Source organism: Heptranchias perlo, chromosome 1 (genome assembly GCF_035084215.1).
Source record: "Heptranchias perlo isolate sHepPer1 chromosome 1, sHepPer1.hap1, whole genome shotgun sequence".
In the NCBI taxonomy this organism is placed as follows: Eukaryota; Metazoa; Chordata; class Chondrichthyes; order Hexanchiformes; family Hexanchidae; genus Heptranchias; species Heptranchias perlo.
The window spans coordinates 102,890,370-102,911,270 of NC_090325.1; the positions used below are offsets into that span (position 1 = coordinate 102,890,370).

The 20,901-nt window shown below is 47.6% G+C and overlaps 1 protein-coding gene across 1 annotated transcript; it reads right to left on the bottom strand.

Moving 5' to 3' along the window:
* Positions 1-2,435: 2,435 nt before the first annotated feature.
* On the bottom strand, positions 2,436-10,577 carry LOC137336170 (extracellular superoxide dismutase [Cu-Zn]-like). The gene is made up of 2 exons (XM_068001643.1): positions 10,479-10,577; positions 2,436-3,708 (listed from the first exon to the last, which is right to left on the bottom strand). The coding sequence occupies exon 2, from the start codon at positions 3,243-3,245 to the stop codon at positions 2,601-2,603; it is 645 nt and encodes a 214-aa protein (XP_067857744.1). The 5' UTR covers positions 3,246-3,708; positions 10,479-10,577; the 3' UTR covers positions 2,436-2,600.
* Positions 10,578-20,901: the final 10,324 nt, after the last annotated feature.

Below are 20,901 nucleotides of genomic sequence, written 5' to 3' on the forward strand. Positions count from 1 at the left end.
ATCATAAAATCCAGAAAGAAAATAGATTTTTTACTGTTAATTTGAATCACCATTAGATTTCCTACAGCAGTGTTGGATGTTCCCTAAACTCTAAAGGAGCACTACTCAAAGCTCTGCAATTGCAACATTTAACAAAAACACCAACATTGTAACAGATATTCTTCAAATAGAAAAGTATCTGGACTATTAGAAATATTTAATAATTTGAGGCAACAAAAAGAGCCCATTTTTACTAACAATGGTTTTTAATTGTTACGTTAAAAGTTTAGAATTATACAGTTATCTGATAAAATTCCCAATGCTAAGTAGCCACAAAGTAATGACATGGAATGATTGACGGCAGCGTTAGCTTTTAAAAATAAAATCCAGATTAAAGATATGGTTCAGGGCACAGAAAAATCGAAAGTCTGCCATATTGATTATGTAATCAACATAATTTTTAGTAGGTAAACTTACATATTTCTTAATTTAAATTTTATCCCTCAATTTTGGTCCCCCACTTCATTCCCATTGCTCAGAGGTCAGGCAGATGATTTGTTCCTCGCCCTTTCCCAAAGCTAATCTTGAGCTGATTAACCTTTGATTTTCCCCTCCCTTCCTGTGGCAAGTGACAACCATCCAATCAGTGCCACTTTGCAAGACATGGCCAAATTCAGACCTGTCTCTCACCATCTCTGGCATGGTGCATAATCATGCCATCAAAAGACATTTGATTCTGAATGTAATTTGGTTTTTAAAAAGGCACCGAATGGAATACGACAGCTTTAAAATAGAACTATACAGCCAATATCTCTGGTCATTTTATAAATTTTCACTCCTGGTGCAGAGCTTCACACACAGAGGAGAGATCAGAAATTCAGGTGCATTAATGGATGGAAAATTATGCCCGAATTTTGATATGCACTCTTGCTAGACAAGGCTCCATGCTGAAAGCACACATTTGTAAAATTATGCCTTATCATTAAAGTAGTTGCTGCTTTAAAGAAAAGCAGGGGAATGTGTTGTATAAATTGGTAAACGCACATTGGAACTACTAACGCATTTTTGCGCTGCACAAACAGGAAAAATATTTTGGTCTTGCCAGAATATAATTTCCAAACAAATATCACACATGAACTCTATTGAGATAGTCATCTAATTAGGCCTCTTTAATAAATTATTGCATTCTACAGGCTATAAATCCAGTTGCCAGTTCATAACACCAAAATCTGTAGGTCAGTTTGTGAGATTAGTTAATCAGATCAAAAGACAACCTAATTCAATACCACAGTAAAGAATCACTACAAATGCATAGTATATTAACTTTGCATACACTTCTACTGATGTCTTTAGTTAAAATTCTTGATTATACCAACTTTGAATGTAGACATCCAAAGCCATTTTTACCCATTGCTAAACATTCCCAATGTGTACAGTCATGTACAAATTGGGAAATACAGTACAAAGTGTCAGAAAGTAGAGTAAACCCAAGTGCCTGCTGATCCAGTGTTAGAACAGTTTGTAGTACATTGCTCGAATACAAATAAGCAAAGTAAGTGTGTAATAAAGTGGGCAGAACACTTTGTACCCGTGGCACTACCCTTGGATTAGAAGTCTGAACTCTTGTGGACACTGAGTAACCAGATTTGTGGTTGCTAAAACACATCATAACTGGCTGTAATTTGCAATTTCAGCATTTCATGTTTTCAAGTAGAAGTGATAGATGCATGAGACTTGATGGAATGCATACTTCATATCTAAATTGTTGGCGTCAAGACTCATTAGAGGTTTCACCTGGAATGGTTAAAATTTTAAGGAATGCACTTTTGCCCCGTCTAATTTTCTCTCCTCCACTCTCTTGTAAGTACCGAGTCCCATAATGGGATACGGTTCCAGATTGCAGTGGCCCATTTATACCCCATCCAAATGGCTAAATGTACAAAACTTGACAGGGAGTGGTGGACATCTCGGGTGATCCTGTTTCTGTCTTCATCTGTCTTCATCTACATACTTTCGAAAAACGTCAACATATATGATCAGGAATTGATCATTTCCTCGCTCCCTAACCCAGGGGCACTGTGGCCAAATGCACTGCCCCTGCTGATGCCCAGCGTGAGATCAGATAACTCAGCAGATATTATCATGAATAGGCTGTACTGAGACGTAATCCTCATTAACATTGCAAATTAATGTAAAAGTTTTTAAAATTCTACGATTTTGATGGTACTGTAGATGGTTATTCCTATATTATTTGCTAAGTTACTAATTCAGCGTGCTAAATTATAATGTCCTTTATTTATTTGAAAGTATATAAAATCCAAAAGATGACAGCTACAAGCTAAATTTTCTTTAGAAAGAAAGAGCTTGTTTTTAATGTAGGATCCTTGAAGGATTCCCCAAAGTACTTTACAGCCAATTAATTGCTTTTGGAGTGTAGTCACTTTTTTTGTAGGCAAACATGCAATCAATTTACACACAGTAAGGTCCCACAGACGACAATGAGATAAATGAGTAATATAGATGTAATGTAAATGGCCCGCCCGCATTCACGTTATCTTTAAGCGGGAGGTGGGAACAGAACAAGACAAATTGGCAATCCGGTGGCACGGTCATGCAGATCTTCACATATCGTGTACCATTTTCTTCCAAAGATTGCCATTGCTAATTGCAATCGTGCAGCACGCCAGCCTTCTCCCAGCATTTCCACTCAGGATACTTCCCTCGTTCCCGCCGAGTCCCAGGTCATCCTCCTTCTCGTGTACGACCACCCCGCGGCCGAGGATCGAGTGCGCTCCGTACAGAGTGGCCTTCAGGTCCCGCACATACTGAACAATCCTCCCGCTGTTGACCTGGAAATTGTTGAAGTCCCCGGGGTGCTGAGGGTGGTTCACGTTCAGGGGGTTGAAGTGCGGTCCGGTCGAGAGGCAGCCGCCGCTTAGGTCTCCGAACCGGTGGACGTGGATAGCGCGGGAGAACTGATTGAAGTCGAGCGGGAACCCGACCAGGTAGAAAAACGCCTCGAGTTTGCCCAAGGGGTACGTTTGCTTGAAGAGGACGTAGCCGCTTATAGCGGGCAGGTCAGCGGCGAGGTCCGAGCTCGGCACCAGCTGACACACGGCGAACACCTCGGCGCTCTGCTCGATCGGCGGGTTCAGCTCCTTCATCTGCTTTGCCTCTTCGTCCAAATTCCCTCCGACCCCGGGCAGCTTCAGCACAACCGCCCCAACCAAGAGCAACAAATTCAGCGCTGAACGTTGCATCCCCATTGCTCAGTGAGACTCTGCAAACGACCCGTCTCCTTGTAACTGGCGCGGGAGAAATGCCGGAGCCCAGTTAAATATATAACGTTAAGAGGTTGCACCGCACTGTTCGCACCCAGCGGAATGCACGAAACTAAGTTCAGAAGTTGTACACCCGGGAGGATGGGAACTTCAGACACGTCACCTCCTCACCGAGAGTCGCCCGTCCCCCGTGCACATGTCCCAGGGTGCGAGTCCTTGCACAGTTTGGAGCTGTGGTGGGGGCAGAGTCCAAGACGACCCATGAAGTCCACGTTCCGCCAAAATCACATGTCAGTGTGTATTGGCGAACGCCCTCTTTTTATAAATATTTATATATACATAAATACTCGCGTCCACTGGCACCAGTTAGCCAAAGGGTGAAGGAGGTCTCCCGGCGGGGAGCAATGAACAAGGTAGCGGGTGCAGAATTGGGTATCCCTGTTATTCGCTATTAAAGAACAAGAGAAAATAGAAAAAAAGAGCCAAAAGGTAAACTGCAGGTAAAAAAAGGACGATTTTATAGAAATATTTGTTCGTATGAAAGAAGTTATATACCTTATATAAAGACGGTTTATAAACAAAAATAATATTGGGGTCGTTTTCATCTTCTGTGCTTGGACGGTAAACTGGCGGAGCGGATCGCCTGTATAATACAAAATGAAAACAGAAAACGCTGGAACTACTTAGCAAATTAGGCAGCATCTGTGGGGAAAGAAACAAAGTTAACGTTGTGTGATAGGGTGGAGGGCAGAAGTGATTGAATGACTAAAGGAATGATGGTGCAAGGCAAGGGAATGGAACAAGTAAAGAAACAAAAGATGGGTCTCGAGGAGCTGTCAATGGCAACAGCAGAACCATTACCAGCACCTGCTGTCCAAAGAAATGGTTATGATCTGAAGTTATTGAAATCAATGTTGAGTTTAGAAGGTTGTAAAGTTCCTCATCGAAAGATGAGTTGTTGTTCCTTGAGCTTCCCTTGAGCTTCTTTGGAACAGTGTAGGAGGCCGACGACAGAGAGGTCAGAGTGGAGTGAGACGGGAAATTAAAATGTCAGGGACTCCTAAATGTAGAGCAAACTGCATCGTGACAAGCAAGTACAGTGCACTAAATTGAAAGTAGTACAAGTAGGAACATAGGAACAGGAGTAGACCATTTAGCCCCTCGAGCTTGTTCCGCCATTCAATGAGATCATGGCTGATCTGTGACTTAACTCCATATACCCACCTTAGCGCCATATCCCTTAATACCTTTGGTTAACAAAAATCTATCAATCTCAAATTTAAAATTAACATTTCAGGTTGCATCAACTGCTGTTTGCAGAAGAGAGTTCCAAACTTCTATCACCCTTTGTGGGTAGAAGTATTTCCTAACTTCACGACTGAAAGTTCTAATTTTTAGGCTATGCCCCCTAGTCTTAGACTCCCCAACCAACGGAAATAGTTTCTCCCCATCTACCCTATCAGTTCCCCTTAATATCTTGAAAACTTCCATCAAATCACCCCTTAATCTTCTAAATGCTAGGGAATACAATCCTAGTTTGTATAATCTCTCCTTGGAGTCCAGGTATCATTCCAGTAAATCAACACTACACTCCCCCCAAGGCCAATATATCCTTCCTCAGGTGTGGTGCCCAGAACTGTACTCCAGCTGTGGTCAAAGTAGGACTTTGTATAGCTGTGGCATAACTTCTACCCCATTGTATTCTAGTCCTCTTGATATAAAGGCCAGCATTCCATTAGCCTTTTTGATTATTTTCTGTACCAGTCCATGATATATCAATGATCTAGGTACAAGGACCCCAAGTCTCTTTGGATTTCCACTGTATCGAGCTTTTCACCATTTAGAAAGTACTCTGATCTATCCTTTTTAGGTCCAAAATGGATGACCTCTCACTTGCCTAGATTGAAATCCATTTGCCAGGTTTTGCGCATTAACTTAATCTATTAATATCTCTGTAATTTTATGCCTCCATCTATACTACTTACAATGCTGCCCATCTTTGTGTCATCGGCAAACTTGGATATGTGGCTCCCTATCCCGTCATCTAAATCGTTAATAAATACAGTGAATAGTTGAGGCCCCAATACAGATCCCTGTGGGACACCACTAGTCACATCCTGCCAATTTGCGTATTTAACCACTAACCCTATTCTCTGTCTCCTGCTGCTCTGCCAATTTCCTAAACAGGTCAATAATTTGCCCTCAATTCCATGAGCTTCAAGTTTAGCAACAGTGGACTCGATTTTAGCAGGCCTGCGGGTTCCCAGCGGGTGGTCCTCCGGGAGCGTGGAAAACGCGGACGGCTAATTGAGTGCGCCCCCTGCGCGATCGCGGGATAATTGATCACATTAAGCCCTGCTTCCGGGTTCTCCGCTCCCCAGCTGCGTGCCGGCGTGCTGCGCATGCGCACTACCGTTTACGTGATGGAGGAGCTCCACTTAAAGGGGCAGACCCCAAAGCCCCTCCTGCTGCAATCAAGAGGCAAAACAGGATGGCGCAACCCAGGGGCAAGGCTGCGCCACGCTTCTCCGACCTCGCGCTGCAGCTGATGCTGGAGGGTGTGAGGAGGAGGAGGGACACGCTGTTCCCTGCGGACGGACGCAAGTGCCCTGGCTCCGCCACCAGGAAGGCATGGGCAGAGGTGGCGGCGGAGGTCAGCAGCAGGGCCAACACCCCCAGGACATGGGAGCAGTGCCGCAAGCGGTTCAATGACCTCACTAGGTCCGGCAAGGTGAGTACACCAACGCACCCTCCCACAACCCGTCCCCACCATCACGCCAAACAGATCACAACCCCTCCTGCAGAGCCACCACAGCGCTCCCGCAGCAATCCTCACAGCCACTCACTCACCATCCTCGCCGTGCCCGCAAGTACCCACCGTCCCTGTCCCCACCCGAACACTACCACACACCCCAATCACCATGCAATGGGATGGGCATGTGGCACACGCATCCTCCCATCCATCTGCCCCACGCTCAACCCACCCACACCGATGCTCGATGCGTCTCACTATGCAATATGCACTCACTCACGCATCTGTGTTTTGCCTTGACAGGAGAAGAGATGCAAGAACAACAGAGAAAGGGCCCGCACCAGAGGGGGCCCGCCGCACGTGGTCGATCTGACCGATGCAGAGGTGGAGGCGCTCGACCACGCCGGCACGCCACATTGCCTCTCTGTTGCGGATGGCGAGTCTGTCGCTGCGGAAACGGCCGGTAAGGGAAAGCTGACACTCAACACTCATGATCGCGAGTGACCGTATCATCACCTGGCATCAGGCGTACCGTAACGTTTGTGCACATGCCTCATAGTGCCCCCTATTCTCTTGCAGGGCCATCTGCGAGCGCTGTGGTTGATGAGGGCGATTCCTCAGAGGACATGGCGGTCTCTGAGGGTGCATCGTCACATATGAGCCAACCATCCACCAGCGCAGAGACACGCACCTCGGTGGGTCCCCCTCGCCAACTAGTTGGGGTAGCACTTGGTGATTCACCACGCACGTGTGAGCATGAGCAGACCCTGGTGGCAGGGGCAGGCGCGGAGGGTCCGCGTCGGTGGGAGCACTCATCTCCAGGCTCTGCTCAGCCAGACCCAGATGCTGAACCCAGGGGGCCACCAGTCAAAAGGAGAGTCGTCGAGGGGCACCAGCTAATTGCCAAGGTACTGGGAGAGGTGCCGCGCGCATTGTCCACAATTGCGCAGGTGATGGAGGAGTCCAACTCCTGCATGCGGGCATTGGTGGCGCAGGTACAGGAGGGTACCGGCGACACAGTGTCGCGGGTAGGTGTGGGAGCGTCTGCGGTGGAGGACAGGCTGGCCTCCCTCGAGCGTCACGCACAGCTCCACATCGAGTCCGTGCAGGCCCTGACAACGGCTGTACGGATTCAGGGTGAGCAACATTCCGCCGCCATAAACAGGCTGACGGATACACTAGGGGTGGCATTGCAAGGCCTCACACATGCAATCCAAACTGTCGTCCACCAGGGTGGAAGGGGTGATGTGGGCCAAGGCCACGAGAGGGATGATGGTGACCGGGGACATGGAAGCGGGGACGCTTCTCAAGGTGCCCCCACGTCCCACCCGTTGCCCCCCTCTCAACCAGTACCCGCAATGGTGCCTCCTCTCCAGGTGGCCGAGTCTGCCCCTGCACAGGTGCAGGAGGAGCAGTCTGTGGAGGTGCCCTCACGGGCACCGAAACCCAGGGGCCGTCCGCCAAAAGCATCTACCCGGTCAGGGCAAGAACAGGAGCAACCTGCCACTACCTCTGCTGGAGCCACAGGGGTAGCACCACGTAGGGGTACCCGGAAAAGAAATCCAAAGGCGTTATAAGCACAAAGGGAATGCACCAGGGTGTCTGTTAATTTGTACACTTTTTGTTTATAGTATTGCACCATGTACATATTAAACACTGTCGTTCTCACCACTCCTGCCACCTCTCGTCCATTCTTCTGCGGCCTGTGCAATAGGTGCGTTCCGTGCAGCCCATCATGACGGCGGACACCTGCTGCCGCCCATTGGGCACACTGCTGTGGCTGCAGGAGTACTGGCAACACTCTTCAGTGGAGGGGGCTGGTATGGCCCCTCGCATGTGCAGGTGAGGAGATGCGAACGCCTCGCACTGTCTGACTCTAGGAGAACCGTTGACATATGAGTGCCTCCCTGGCCCGGCGAGCATCCCGGTGAGCCGGTGTTCGGCGCATGGGTCGTACATCATCCTCTGGCGCGTCCCCCTCCTCCCCCTCCTCCTCCTCCTCCTCCACCTCCTCCTCCACCTCCACCTCCTCGTCCTCATCGCCGTCCTCAATGTGGGTGGCGGGTGTGGATGGGGCCTCCTCCAGCGGCACCCCTCTCTGTTGGGCCATGTTGTGCAGGGCACAGTAGACAACTATGATTCGTCCCACTCTGAATGGTGTGTATTGGAGCGCTCCCCCAGAACGATCAAGGCACCTGAAGCGCATCTTGAGCAGCCCTATGGTCTGCTCAATTGTAGACGTGGTAGCAGTGTGGCTGTCATTGTACCGACGCTCCAGCTCGGTGATGGGGTTCCTCAGAGGCGTCATGAGCCACGTGTGTAGGGGATACCCCTTGTCGTCGATGCGCCAGCCGTTGCCGGCGTTGGGTGCGTGGAAGATGGGCGGGACGGTGGACTCCCTGAGGACGAAGGCATCGTGGCAGCTGCCGGGGTATCTGGCGCACACGTGTAGGAATCTCTGGTGGTGGTCACAGATGAGCTGCGCGTTCATGGAGTGATACCCCTTCCTGTTGATGAACAGCCCTGGCTCATGCGGAGGTGCCCGTATTGCGATGTGGGTGCAGTCGATTACACCCTGTACCCGTGGGAAGCCAGCCATGGCATGGAATTCAACCGCCCTCTCCATCTGGCTGCGCTCGTCCATGGCGAAGTTGATGTAGTGCGAGGCCCTGCGGAACAACCCATCAGTGACCTGTCTTATGCACTTGTGTGCAGACGACTGACAGACCCCGGTGATGTCCCCGGTGGCACCCTGGAAGGATCCGGATGCGAAGAAGTTGAGGGCAGTGGTGACTTTGACGGCGACAGGTAAGAAGATGCTGCTTGGTCCATCCGTGGAGCAGCTCGTCATTAAGGAGGCTGCAGATGTCGGCGACTACCTGGCGATTGACTCTGAGCCGCCGTATGCACTGCTCCTCGGAGAGGTCCATGAAGCTGAGCCTCTGTCTGTAGACCCTGTGCGGAGGGTAGTGCCTCCTGCGATGCATCTCTCTCTGCGGTTGCCCTCCCTCCTGCTGTGCAGGTGGGTGTGCCATAGCACCGTGTTGGGGGGCTCCACATCGCTGGGGCGGGCGGCGTGGACTGCGAGGCTGCTGGGGCTGGTCATGCTGTTCGTCCTCCGAGGATGTCAACACACCACCCATCTGGCAGGTGTTGGTCTGAGGGGTTGTGCAGGGTAGGAAGGTGGTTCCTCGCACTGGGGCTGCAGTTTCACGTCGGGCTGTCCTCTGGCTTGGCGGGGGGTGGTGGAGGGCAGGGGTTGTCCTATGTGACGCGGTGGCCTCCTGCGTGGGTGAGGGCTCCCCCCCCCCCTGTGGAGTGCACCTTGGCAGCTGCCACAGGCTGCTGGCTGCAACACATCCGGTTGGAGTGAGACTGTTTCCCCCAGTGTGTGAAACAGTCTGAGTTGAAGGTAAAATCCCACACTTCCTGTTATGACAGCTGAATCAGGTCATTTAATGACCTCAACAAGCAAGGTAAATACACTCAATTGGCATCCCGCTGGCTTTAATTGCCTGCGGGATTCCCACCAGCGGGGGCTGCGCACGCAACCCCGCACATCGGCGCGGGACCCGGAAGTGGGCGGGATCAAGGCGCGATCCGGTGACGCGCCTGGATATCGCGATTTTCGACGCCCCCCCCGCCGGGAACGCACCCGGAACCCGCTGGTAAAATCGAGCCCAGTGTGTTAGGACAGACTTTATCACATGCCTTCTCGAAGTCCATATAAACAACATGCATAGACATTCTCCTGTCCACTACTTTAGTCACCTCTTCAAAATTTCAATCAGGTTTGTGAGGCATGACCTACCCTTTATCAATCCAGGTTGGCTCTCTCTGATCAGCTGAAAATTTTCAAGGTGTTCAGTCACTCTATCCTTAATTATAGACTGTTGTAATTTCCTGACATCAAATGTTAGGCTAACTGGGCTGCATTTCTCTGGTTTCCCTCTCATCTTTCTTTAATAGTGAAGTGACATGTTCAATTTTCCAACCTAAAGGAATGGTTCCTGAATCGAGAGAACTTTGGAAGATTATAGTTAGGGTATCTGCAATGTTCTCCTCTACTTCCTTTAAAACAGTGGGATGGAAACCATCTGGTCCTGGGAAATTGTCATTCTTTAGCGCCATTATTTTCGTCATGACTGTAAATTTGCTTATGTTAATTATGGTGAGTCCCCGTCCCTGATGCAAATTTAGTTTCCTTGGGGTATCCGTCATGCTATGCTCTTCTTCTATTGTAAATACTGACGCAAAGTAATTGTTTAACTTATCCGCAATTTCCGTATTTTCATTTACAATATCACCGTTATCAATTTTTAAGGGGCCCAAGTAAATCGCTGTTTCACCAAGTCGGAGTGTTTGGGGCCCTGGATGGTGGGAAGGGAGGAGGTGAACGGCCAAGTGAGGCCTGCCTCTTGTAGTACCCGCACGATTTTGGAAATCACCCACTCCCCTGCACTTACCTTGCTGGCGGCCCGATATTGGGAGCCATCAATTCGGCAGCTTCATGCCCGTTTGTCACCCCGCAGTTCGCCGGCCCGATGTTAACGAAGGTGGTGCCCCAAAATTGTGGCCACATTTTTGATGTGGTTACGGGTGACCGGCCAACCAGCCGCTGGTTGGCTGCCTAAAAGTTAAAATCAACCCCTTAGACTTGAAACGATAGCTGCTGGAAGGCTGAACCTGCAGGATGTATGTTAGAACCATCGCTAATATATCCAGGGTTGGATGTTTACTGTGATTGAGGTGCAGAGAATCGAGCAGTTGCTGTGAAGCTTGTGTCAGCAACTGGTAGAACCACTCTTTAGTGGGGTATGGTGTGACACTATGCTGTGGTTCGGAGGATTATGTTATTCCTTTTATATTTATATATATTTTTATATATTTAGTGTAGAATTATTAATCTAGAAAAATATATAATTTATATATAATAGGACTCCCTGCAGTTGCTCATGGTGAATTGGAGAATGTGCTATTTTATAATCATAGGGTTATTACTCCACATATCGCACATTGTGTCAGCTGTCGGTCAAAAACACTGAACAGGGGAGGGGGAGGCACATGGCGGTGACTCAAGATTCTCTGTGTGGTTAGTTCAAATCATTGAGTGGGGGAAGAGGGCCCTGACTACAAGCCATCAGAAGGTGGGAAGCTGATTTAATGGTGCCTGAGAATATACTGCTGTTGCAATGATCATTGAGGGGCGCTGGGAAGCTGAGTGGGGCAGGTGATTCTTGTACAGACTATTGAAATCAAGTACAGTGGATGGGCAAAATAATGGAGGGCAGCAAGGGAATCAATGAATGAAATGTTTTGGGCTTGCAGGGGGGAATTATTGAGGGTGATTCTCAGCAGGAGCTCTGTGATTGCGTCAGCAAGGGGCGCTAAGAGTCGTAGTGAGTTGGCCAAAATTTTTAGTTTAAAAACAATAAAGTTTTTTTAATAAATCCCCCGAGCTTCAAAAATTAATACTTGAAATAGATTTTGCTGTTCCTGACTCTTTTGGGCTTACTAGACCTGTTCCACTCAAAGATAACACTTGATTAGATCTACACCGAGGAGCGCCATAACGTTAGATCTAAAAGAGAACATTAACATAGGAAACTCTTATCACAGCGTCACCTACAGGCATAACAGGCACTGCAAGTAAATGTGGACACTTTGATCATGGATTTTCTCATTGTGCCTCCCCCTCCCTTGTTCGGTGTTTTTGACGGACAGCTGACACAACGAGTATACGTGGAGTAATACCCCTATGATTATAAAACAGCATATCCTCCAATTCACCATGAGTTCAGGTGAGGTAGGCGTTTTCAGTGCATTTTGGAATAGAATGTAGTTACCCACATATGAATTTTAGTGTTTAATAGATATTCCTTTCTCTATGTATTTCATTTTTATGCCTCACCTTTTTAAAGCTGAGTATACACAGCAAACTGATATGCAATTTATTGTTAGGTGTTTGGGATTTAGCAGCAATCAGAAGAGGCCCTGGGATTTGTTAGTACTGTGGTGGGGACCTGAAGTTTGGCAGCTGTGGTGGAGGAGTGTGTTTTAGCAGCTCTGTGGAGAGGCATGTGGGATTTGGCTCACTGGTAGATTCCTGAGGTTAATGATCAGCGAGAGAGAGGAAGGGCATTCGTCCTGACGGCGGGGTGTGGCGGGGCGCGATTCTGGTAGATTTATAAGTTTTTATAGATCTCTGTAAACATTGTATTAATTGGTTTTAATTCGTGCCTGGAAGAATATTGCTTTTCTTAGGTAAAAAAAATAAATATAGAGATTCCACTCTCTGGGGTAGATTTTCCCACGGTGCAGACTGCGAGCGGCCACCCCGATGGACCTGTTTGAGCCCGGGTCCATTTTGAGGGTTGGGATTCATTAGTATTGAGCTGGCAGGTTTCGGGCAGAAAAGAAGCCCCCAGGGCAGACCGTCTGCTCTGGACCACCGCAGGACAGGCCAATCCAGCCGGTCTCCGGACCAGAAGAAGGTAGATTCGTGGGGGGGGGGGGGGAGTCACATCTTGGAAGGTTAAATCCCGAAGCGGCAGTGGCCGCAGGTGGTTTTGTGGAATCCGAAGGGGCTTCTCCCGGCCCCACAAACATATAGTATAACTGACCATTGGGCTCCTCTTCAGTTGGACTCCCAGTTTGACATGCTTTCTGAAGTAAAACTAAATGAACTTAATAACTTGATTTAAAAGTTTAGTCAAAACCTCCCCAAATTTACAACCCACTTTGTATTTAAATAATTTTCAAAACACACAAGCTGAAATACTGTTATAAACCGAGGCACAATTTATCTCCGCCACTAAAAAGGAAATAATAGTATTTGAACATAAACGAAATCTGCCACAGGTGTACGGTCAGTGCTGTTCTGTCATATTTGAAGTCTGTTTGTTTCTGTCCTTCTTTCTCCCTCTCACAGACAGTATCTCTGTTAAAAAAAAACACTCAACATAAATTTTACCCGAATAAAGCTTTTGAAACTTGCCCTCTAGCTTTTCTTTAAATCATTCCAAAAAACAACCAAGATGACACTATTATAAACCGAAGACAAACATTTTTTCAGTTGTGCTGACAAAATGCTACTCATACATCCTGGGAATTGTGTACACTGCATATGCTCAGACTGCAAGGTCTGACTTCAGCTGACAGAGTCACAGTTCTGGGCAAAAGTATCGAGTTCAAGCACAGGGTGTTGAGAGAGGCTGAGGATTTCAGGTAAAAACTTTAATGAAGGTAGTCAAAGAAGTAACATCAACTTTATAGTTAAGGTTAGTCATGCTATTGTGAAATATTTAGGGGGTGAATTTCTACAGGTGTTTTCCTGCTTGTCCGCCGTAACTTTGGTGGAAGAACAGCAGAAAACGGGCATGATTTTAGCTGGGAGCCGGGAACCCAGCCCGTCTAGATATTCGCTTGAGCAATCCGAAAGCCAAATGAGTGCGTCGCAACCTGCGATCGCAACTCAATTGAAGGTAATATTTGTGTTTCCGGGTTTCCAATGCGCCAGGCAGCCAGATTGACAGGCTGGAAGGGAAAGGAGCCACGAATCAGAGGGGCGTGAGTGAGAGAGAGATCGTGGGGCCTGGAAGAAATCGGTGTGGGGAGGGGGGATAAAGAGGTCGGGGGATGTGGATGACATGAGGTGGGTCCAGCATCGGAAGACCGGTGGTGGGGGAGGGGGTGAGCATCACAAGTTTGGGGGGTCAGCATCACAAGATTGGGGAACCCAGTATTTGGGGCGGGGTGGCCGATCGTTGGGTCATGTTGCGGCAGGTGAGCTTGTTGGGCCTGGATGAAGCACTCCTGCTTCTCCTGGCCCAGAAGCAGTGCGATAAAGTCACTCACCTCATGGATCCAGCCCATCCCGCCTGCTTTCACCTGGCATGAATCAGAAGCGATAGGACACCTGAACAGGTATGGTTAAGTTGTTTTACATTTGTAATACATGATAAATTAAGTGCCTCAACTTTTTCAATGAGGTACATTACCCCTTTAAGTGTCTGCTTTCCGGCTTTAAGTGAGGGCAGGACTTCCGGGTGTCTGTTGTGCACTCACATCCTAACGCACATGGGTCAAACCCAGAAGTGGGTGCGTTGGAGCCGGGATGCGGTCCCACTCCAAAGAGCCACTATTTTCACTGCCCACCTGTTCTTAGGGGTTAAAATTACCCCCGCCCCCATGGCTGGTCAATCCTAGTTATGTTAAAATGAGCGCAGCACCCCTGCGGAGAATCATGCCCATAGTTTTTAATATTTTATAATGCAAACCTAATTTTGGACATTAAAAATTTCAGTTACTGAGGAAAAAATGCAGAGAAATATTTTGAGTGATTTGATGGGCTCACTTTGTTTTATTGGTAGATTCAGGATTGATTGTTTTCATGAGCATATCTGATTCATAGTTTTCTAGCCACTTTCCCCATTTCTGGTCTGCACACTCCCTACTTCTTCAGTTTTGATTTGCATGTGTGTGAATGTGAGATGGGGCAGCTCTGAAACCTCCATACTCAAATAGTCTGCCAACTGAATGTTTACATCTAGATATTCAGAATGGCCACCTAAACAAGATACCCGAGGATGCAATGCCTGTGGAACCGTACCTCAAGAATAACAACAGCTTGCATTTATATGGTAGCTTTAACATAGTAAAACGTTCCAAGGCGCTTCACAGGAGTGTTGCCTGACAAAAATTGACACTTTGTCAAAGAGGTAGATATTAAGGAGCATCTTAAAGGAGGAGAGAGAGGTAAAGAGGCGGAGAGGGAAACAATTACAGAGCTTAGGGCCTAGACAGCTAAAGGCACCAATAGTGGGGTGAAGGAAATTGGAGTGCACAATGGCCAGACTGGAGGAATGCAGAGTTCTCGGAGGGTTATAGAGCTGGAGGAGGTACAGAGATAGAGAGGGGCGAGGCCATGGAGGCATTTTACCACAAAGATGAGAATTTTAAATTCGAGGTGTTGTTGGACCAGGTGCCAATGTAGGTCAGCAAGTACATGGGTGATGGGTGAACAAGACTTGGTGCTAGTTAGCATATGGGCAGCAGAGATTTTATCAGGGAGCCGGGAAGGGGATGGGGTGGGGTGGAATTCCTGACAGTAAACCGGAAAGTATGGGTTTTCTGGACGTCGTTATGATTTTGACAGGCTGGCCTCAGTCGGACGGGAGAAGAGGAAGAGGATGCGAGCAGGTAATCCTTAGGGGGGGTCACGGGTCATCTGGGGGGCTCCATCATCGAGGGCTCAGTCATCGGGGGTTCGGTCATCGGGAGGGCTCAGTCATCAGGGGGGTCGGGATCGGCGGTCATCGTGGGCGTTGGAGATCGTGCGGGGTCAGATATTGTGAGGGGGTTGTAGATCGTGGGGGGGGGGTGGTGTCAGAGATTGGTGGGGTCATAGATTGTTGGGGAGTGGTTGTAGATCGTGAGGGGCGGGTCAGATATCATGGGGGAGTCACTGCAAGCAAGTTTGTTGGGCCTGGGGAAGCACTCAAGCTCATCTGGGACCAGAGGCTGTGTTATAAATGCACTTACCTGTTGTTTCAGGCCTTCTCGCCTACCCTCACATGGTGTGAAGAAGGCCCGGGAATCCCTGCCCCCAGGGGTTAAAAACAAAAAAATTTGTTAAAAAGGAGGCCCACAGCCTTCTTGAAAGCTTTCACTGACTGACCCACCTACTGAGAGCCTCCGTTCAAACTGGGAATGGGCGGGCTTGGGGCGGGTTTTAGATTTTAAAATTTCTACTACACAACCCACACATTGTTCGGAGATAAAATCATGCCCTTTGTGTGAACTAGGATATGGGCAGCAGAGTTTTGGATGAGCTCAAGTTTATGGAAGGTGGAAGATGGGAGGCAGGCCAGGAGAAGTTTGGAATAGTCAAGTTTGGAGGGAGCAAAAGCATGGATTAGGGTTTCAGCAGCAGATGGGCTGAGGCAGGGGCAGTGATGGGCGATGTTACTGGGGTGGATGTAGGTGGTCTTGATGATGGGGTCGGAAACTCAGCTCAGGGTCAAATAGGACACAGAGATGGGGGAACAGTATGGTTCAGCTTCAGACAGTGGCCAGGGACAGGGATGGAGTTGCTGGCTCGGGAACGGAGTTTGTGGCAAGGACGAAAGACAATGGCTTCGGTCTTCCCAATATTTAATTGGAGGAAATTTCTGCTCATCCAATTGGACAAGCTGCGTGTCATATCATAGGGAGTGCAGGAGCCGAGACAGGTGGTGGTGAGGTAGAGCTGGGTGTAGTCACATGTGGAACCTGACATTGTGTTTTTAGATGTTGCCGGTGGGCAGCATGTAGATGAGTAATAGGAGGGGGCCATGGACAGATCCATGGGGGACTCCAGTGGTAATGGTGCGGGAGTGGGAAGAGAAGCCATTTCAGGAGATTCTCTGGCTATGACTGGATAGACAAGAATGGAACCAGGCGAGGGCAGTCCTCCTCAGCTGGACAATGGAGGAGAGGTGTTTGAGGAGGATGGTATGGTCGACAGTGTCAAAGGCTGCAGACAGGTTGAGAACGATGAGGGATAGTGCACCAGTCACAGAGGAAATTTTTGACTTTGATGAGGACCGTTTCAGTGCTGGGGCAGGGGCGGAAAACTGATCAGAGAGTTTCAAACATGGAGTTGCAGGAAAGATGTCCACGGATTTGGAAGTCAACAACACATTCAAGGACTTTGGAGAGGAAAGGGAGGTTGGTGATGGGGCGGTAGTTTGCATGGACAGAGAGGTAAAGGGGTTTTATGAGGGGGGTGATGACAGCAGATTTGAAAGGGAGAGGAACAGTACCAGGGGAGAGGGATCAATTTACAATATGAGCTATCATGGGGACCATGAACAATAAAAGTAAGTAGCACTCCATGGTATTGACTGGGCTACTGTCCAAAGAACTTCTTGTTCAAATTCAGTAGAGCACATCCGGTTCAGTAACACCAAAGAATCTTCTGGAATGACGATTATTGAGTAATTAAAGCATTTTTTTTTAAAATTGCAAATAATATGAAGGTTGTGGGCTCTAAGAGATAATACTTACCCTTACAGGTAACTTATTCTTGAGCATGTTGATGTACTTTATACAGTACAGTTGTAATGCAATATTGTAATTATATTTAGAATTTAAATGAAAAACAGTTGTTGAGATGTTTTATCCACAGATATTAAGACATGGAAACAATTTTAAGAAACTTTATTAATTTTGACAATGATGCATTTCAGGTTACAAGGTGAGAATCATAAAACCCAGAAAGAAAACAGATTTTTACTCTTAATTTTAATCACGATTGTATTTCCTACAGCAGTGTTGGATGTTCCCTAAACTTTAAAGAAGTACTGCACAAAGCTCTGCAATTGCAACATTTAACAGAAACACCAACATTGTAACAGATATTCTTGAAATAGAAAAGTATTTTGACTATTAGAAATATATAACCATTTGCAGCAACAACAAGAGCGTATTTTTACTAACAGTGGCTTTTAAGGTGCAGAGTCATTTGTTTACATTAAAAGTTTAGAATTATACCGTTATCTCTGATAAAATTCCCAATGCAAAATAGCCACAAAGTAGTGACACAGAATGATTGTCAGCAGAGTTAGTTTTTAAAAATAAGATGCTGATTAAAGATATAGTTCAGGGCAAAAAAAGTCTAAAGTCTGCCATATTGATTATGTAATCAACATAATTTTTAGTAGGTAAACTTACATATTTCTTAATTTAAATTTTTCCTCCTTTTTCGTCCCCCACTTCGTTCCCATTGCTCAGAGGTCAGGCAGATGATTTGTTCCTCGCCCTTTCCCAAAGCTAATCTTGAGCTGATTGACCTTTGATTTTCCCCTCCCTTCCTGTGGCAAGTGACTACCATTCAATCTGTGCCACATTGCAAGATATGGCCAAACTCAGACCTGTATCTCACCACCTCTGGCATGGTGCATAATCATGCCATCAAAAGGCATTTGATTCTGAATGTAATTTGGTTTTAAATAAGGCACCGAATGGAATACGACAGCTTTAAAACAGAACTATACAGCCAATATCTCTGGTCATTTAAAAAATGTTCACTCCTGCTGCAGTGCTTCACACACAGAGTATAGATCATAAATTTAGGTGCATTCATGGATGGAAAATTATGCCGGAATTTTGATATGCACTCTTGCCAGAAAAGGCTCCACGCTGAAAGTGCACATTTGCAAAACTATCCCTTATCATTAAAGTAGTTGCTGCTTTAAAGAAATGCAGGGGAATGTGTTGTATAAATTGGTAAACGCACATTGGAACTATTAATGCATTTTTGTGCTGCACAAACAGGAAAAATATTTTGGTTTTGCCAGAATAAATTATTGCATTCAACTGGCTATAAATGCAGTTGTCAGTTCATAACACCAAAATCTATAGGTCAGTTTGTGAGATTAGTTAATCAGATCAAAAGACAATCTAATTCAATGCGGGGGGGGGGGGGGGAACAGAACAAGACAAATTGGCAATCCGGTGGCACGGTCATGCAGATCTTCACATATCGTGTACCATTTTCTTCCAAAGATTGCCATCGCAACTCAATTGAAGGTAATATTTGTGCTTCTGGGTTTCCTATGTCGCAGGCAGCCAGATTGACAGGTTGGCTGCCAGTTCTGGCTGCCAGTTGGAAGGGAAAGGAGCCACGAATCAGAGAGAGGGGGGCGTGAGTGAGAGAAAGATCGTTGGGCCTGGAAGAAATCGGAGTGGGGAGGGGGGATAAAGAGGTCGGGGGATGTGGATGACATGAGGTGGGTCCAGCATCGGAAGACCCGGGGAGGGGGTGAGCATCACAAGTTTGGGGGGTCCAGCATCACAAGATTGGGGAACCCAGTATTGGGGGGGCGGGTGGCCGATCGTTGGGTCATGTTGCGGCAGGTGAGCTTGTTGGGCCTGGATGAAGCACTCCTGCTTCTCCTGGCCCAGAAGCAGTGCGATAAAGTCACTCACCTCATAGATCCAGCCCATCCTGCCTGCTTTCACCTGGCATGAATCAGAAGCGATAGGACACCTGAACAGGTATGGTTAATTTGTTTTACATTTGTAATACATGATAAATTAAGTGCCTCAACTATTTCAATGAGGTACATTACCCCTTTAAGTGTCTGCTTTCCGGCTTTAAGTGAGGGCAGGACTTCCGGGTGTCTGTTGTGCACTTGCATCCTAACGCGCCTGGGTCAAACCCAGAAGTGGGTGCGTTGGAGCCGGGATGCGGTCCCGCTCCAAATATCCACAATTTTCACTGCCCACCTGTTCTTCAGGGAAAAATTACCCCCGCGCCCCCCATGGCTCTTCAATCCTAGTTACGTTAAAATGAGCGCAGCACCCCTGCGGAGAATCATGCCCATAGTTTTTAATATTTTATAATGCAAACCTAATTTTGGACATTAAAAATTTCAGTTACTGAGGAAAAAATGCAGAGAAATATTTTGAGTGATTTGATGGGCTCACTTTGTTTTATTGGTAGATTCAGGATTGATTGTTTTCATGAGCATTTAATATCTGATTCATAGTTTTCTAGCCACTTTCCCCATTTCTGGTCTGCACACTCCCTACTTCTTCAGTTTTGATTTGCATGTGTGTGAATGTGAGATGGGGCAGCTCTGAAACCTCCATAGTCAAATAGTCTGCGAACTGAATGTTTACATCTAGATATTCAGAATGGCCACCTAAACAAGATACCTGAGGATGCAATGCCTGTGGAACCATACCTCAAGAATAACAACAGCTTGCATTTATATAGTAGCTTTAACATAGTAAAACGTTCCAAGGCGCTTCACAGGAGTGTTACCTGACAAAAATTGACACTTTGTCAAAGAGGTAGATATTAAGGAGCATCTTAAAGGAGGAGAGAGAGGTAAAGAGGCGGAGAGGGAAACAATTACAGAGCTTAGGGCCTAGACAGCTAAAGGCACCAATGGTGGGGTGAAGGAAATTGGAGTGCACAATGGCCAGATTGGAGGAACGCAGAGTTCTCGGAGGGTTATAGAGCTGGTGGAGGTACAGAGATAGAGAGGGGCGAGGCCATGGAGGCATTTGAACACAAAGATGAGAATTTTAAATTCGAGGTGTTGTTGGACCAGGTGCCAATGTAGGTCAGCAAGTACAGGGGTGATGGGTGAACAAGACTTGGTGCTAGTTAGCATATGGGCAGCAGAGATTTTATCAGGGAGCCAGGAAGGGGATGGGGTGGGGTGGAATTCCTGACAGGAAACCGGAAAGTATGGGTTTCCTGGACGTCGTTATGATTTTGACAGGCTGGCCTCAGTCGGACGGGAGAAGAGGAAGAGGATGCGAGCAGGTAATCCTTAGATTGGGGGGGGGGCGGGGTTGGGAGCGAACGGGGGGTTCACGGGTCATCTGGGGGGCTCCGTCATCTGGGGGGTCGGGATCGGCGGTCATCGCGGGCGTTGGAGATCGTGCAGGGTCAGTTATTGTGAGGGGGTTGTAGGTCGTGGGGGGGGGGGGGGGGGGCTGTGTCAGAGATTGGTGGGGTCATAGATTGTTGGGGAGTGGTTGTAGATCGTGAGGGGCGGGTCAGATATCATGGGGGAGTCACTGCAAGCACGTTTGTTGGGCCTGGGGAAGCACTCAAGCTCATCTGGGCCCAGAGGCTGTGTTATAAAGGCACTTACCTGTTGTTTCAGGCCTTCTCGCCTCCTCTCACATGGTGTGAAGAAGGCCCGGGAATCCCTGCCCCCAGGGGTTAAAAACAAAAAATCTGTTAAAATGGAGGCCCACAGCCTTCTTGAAAGCTTTCACTGACTGACCCACCTACTGAGAGCCTCCGTTCAAACTGGGAATGGGCGGGCTTGGGGCGGGTTTTAGATTTTTAAAATTTTTATTACACAACCCACACATTTTTCG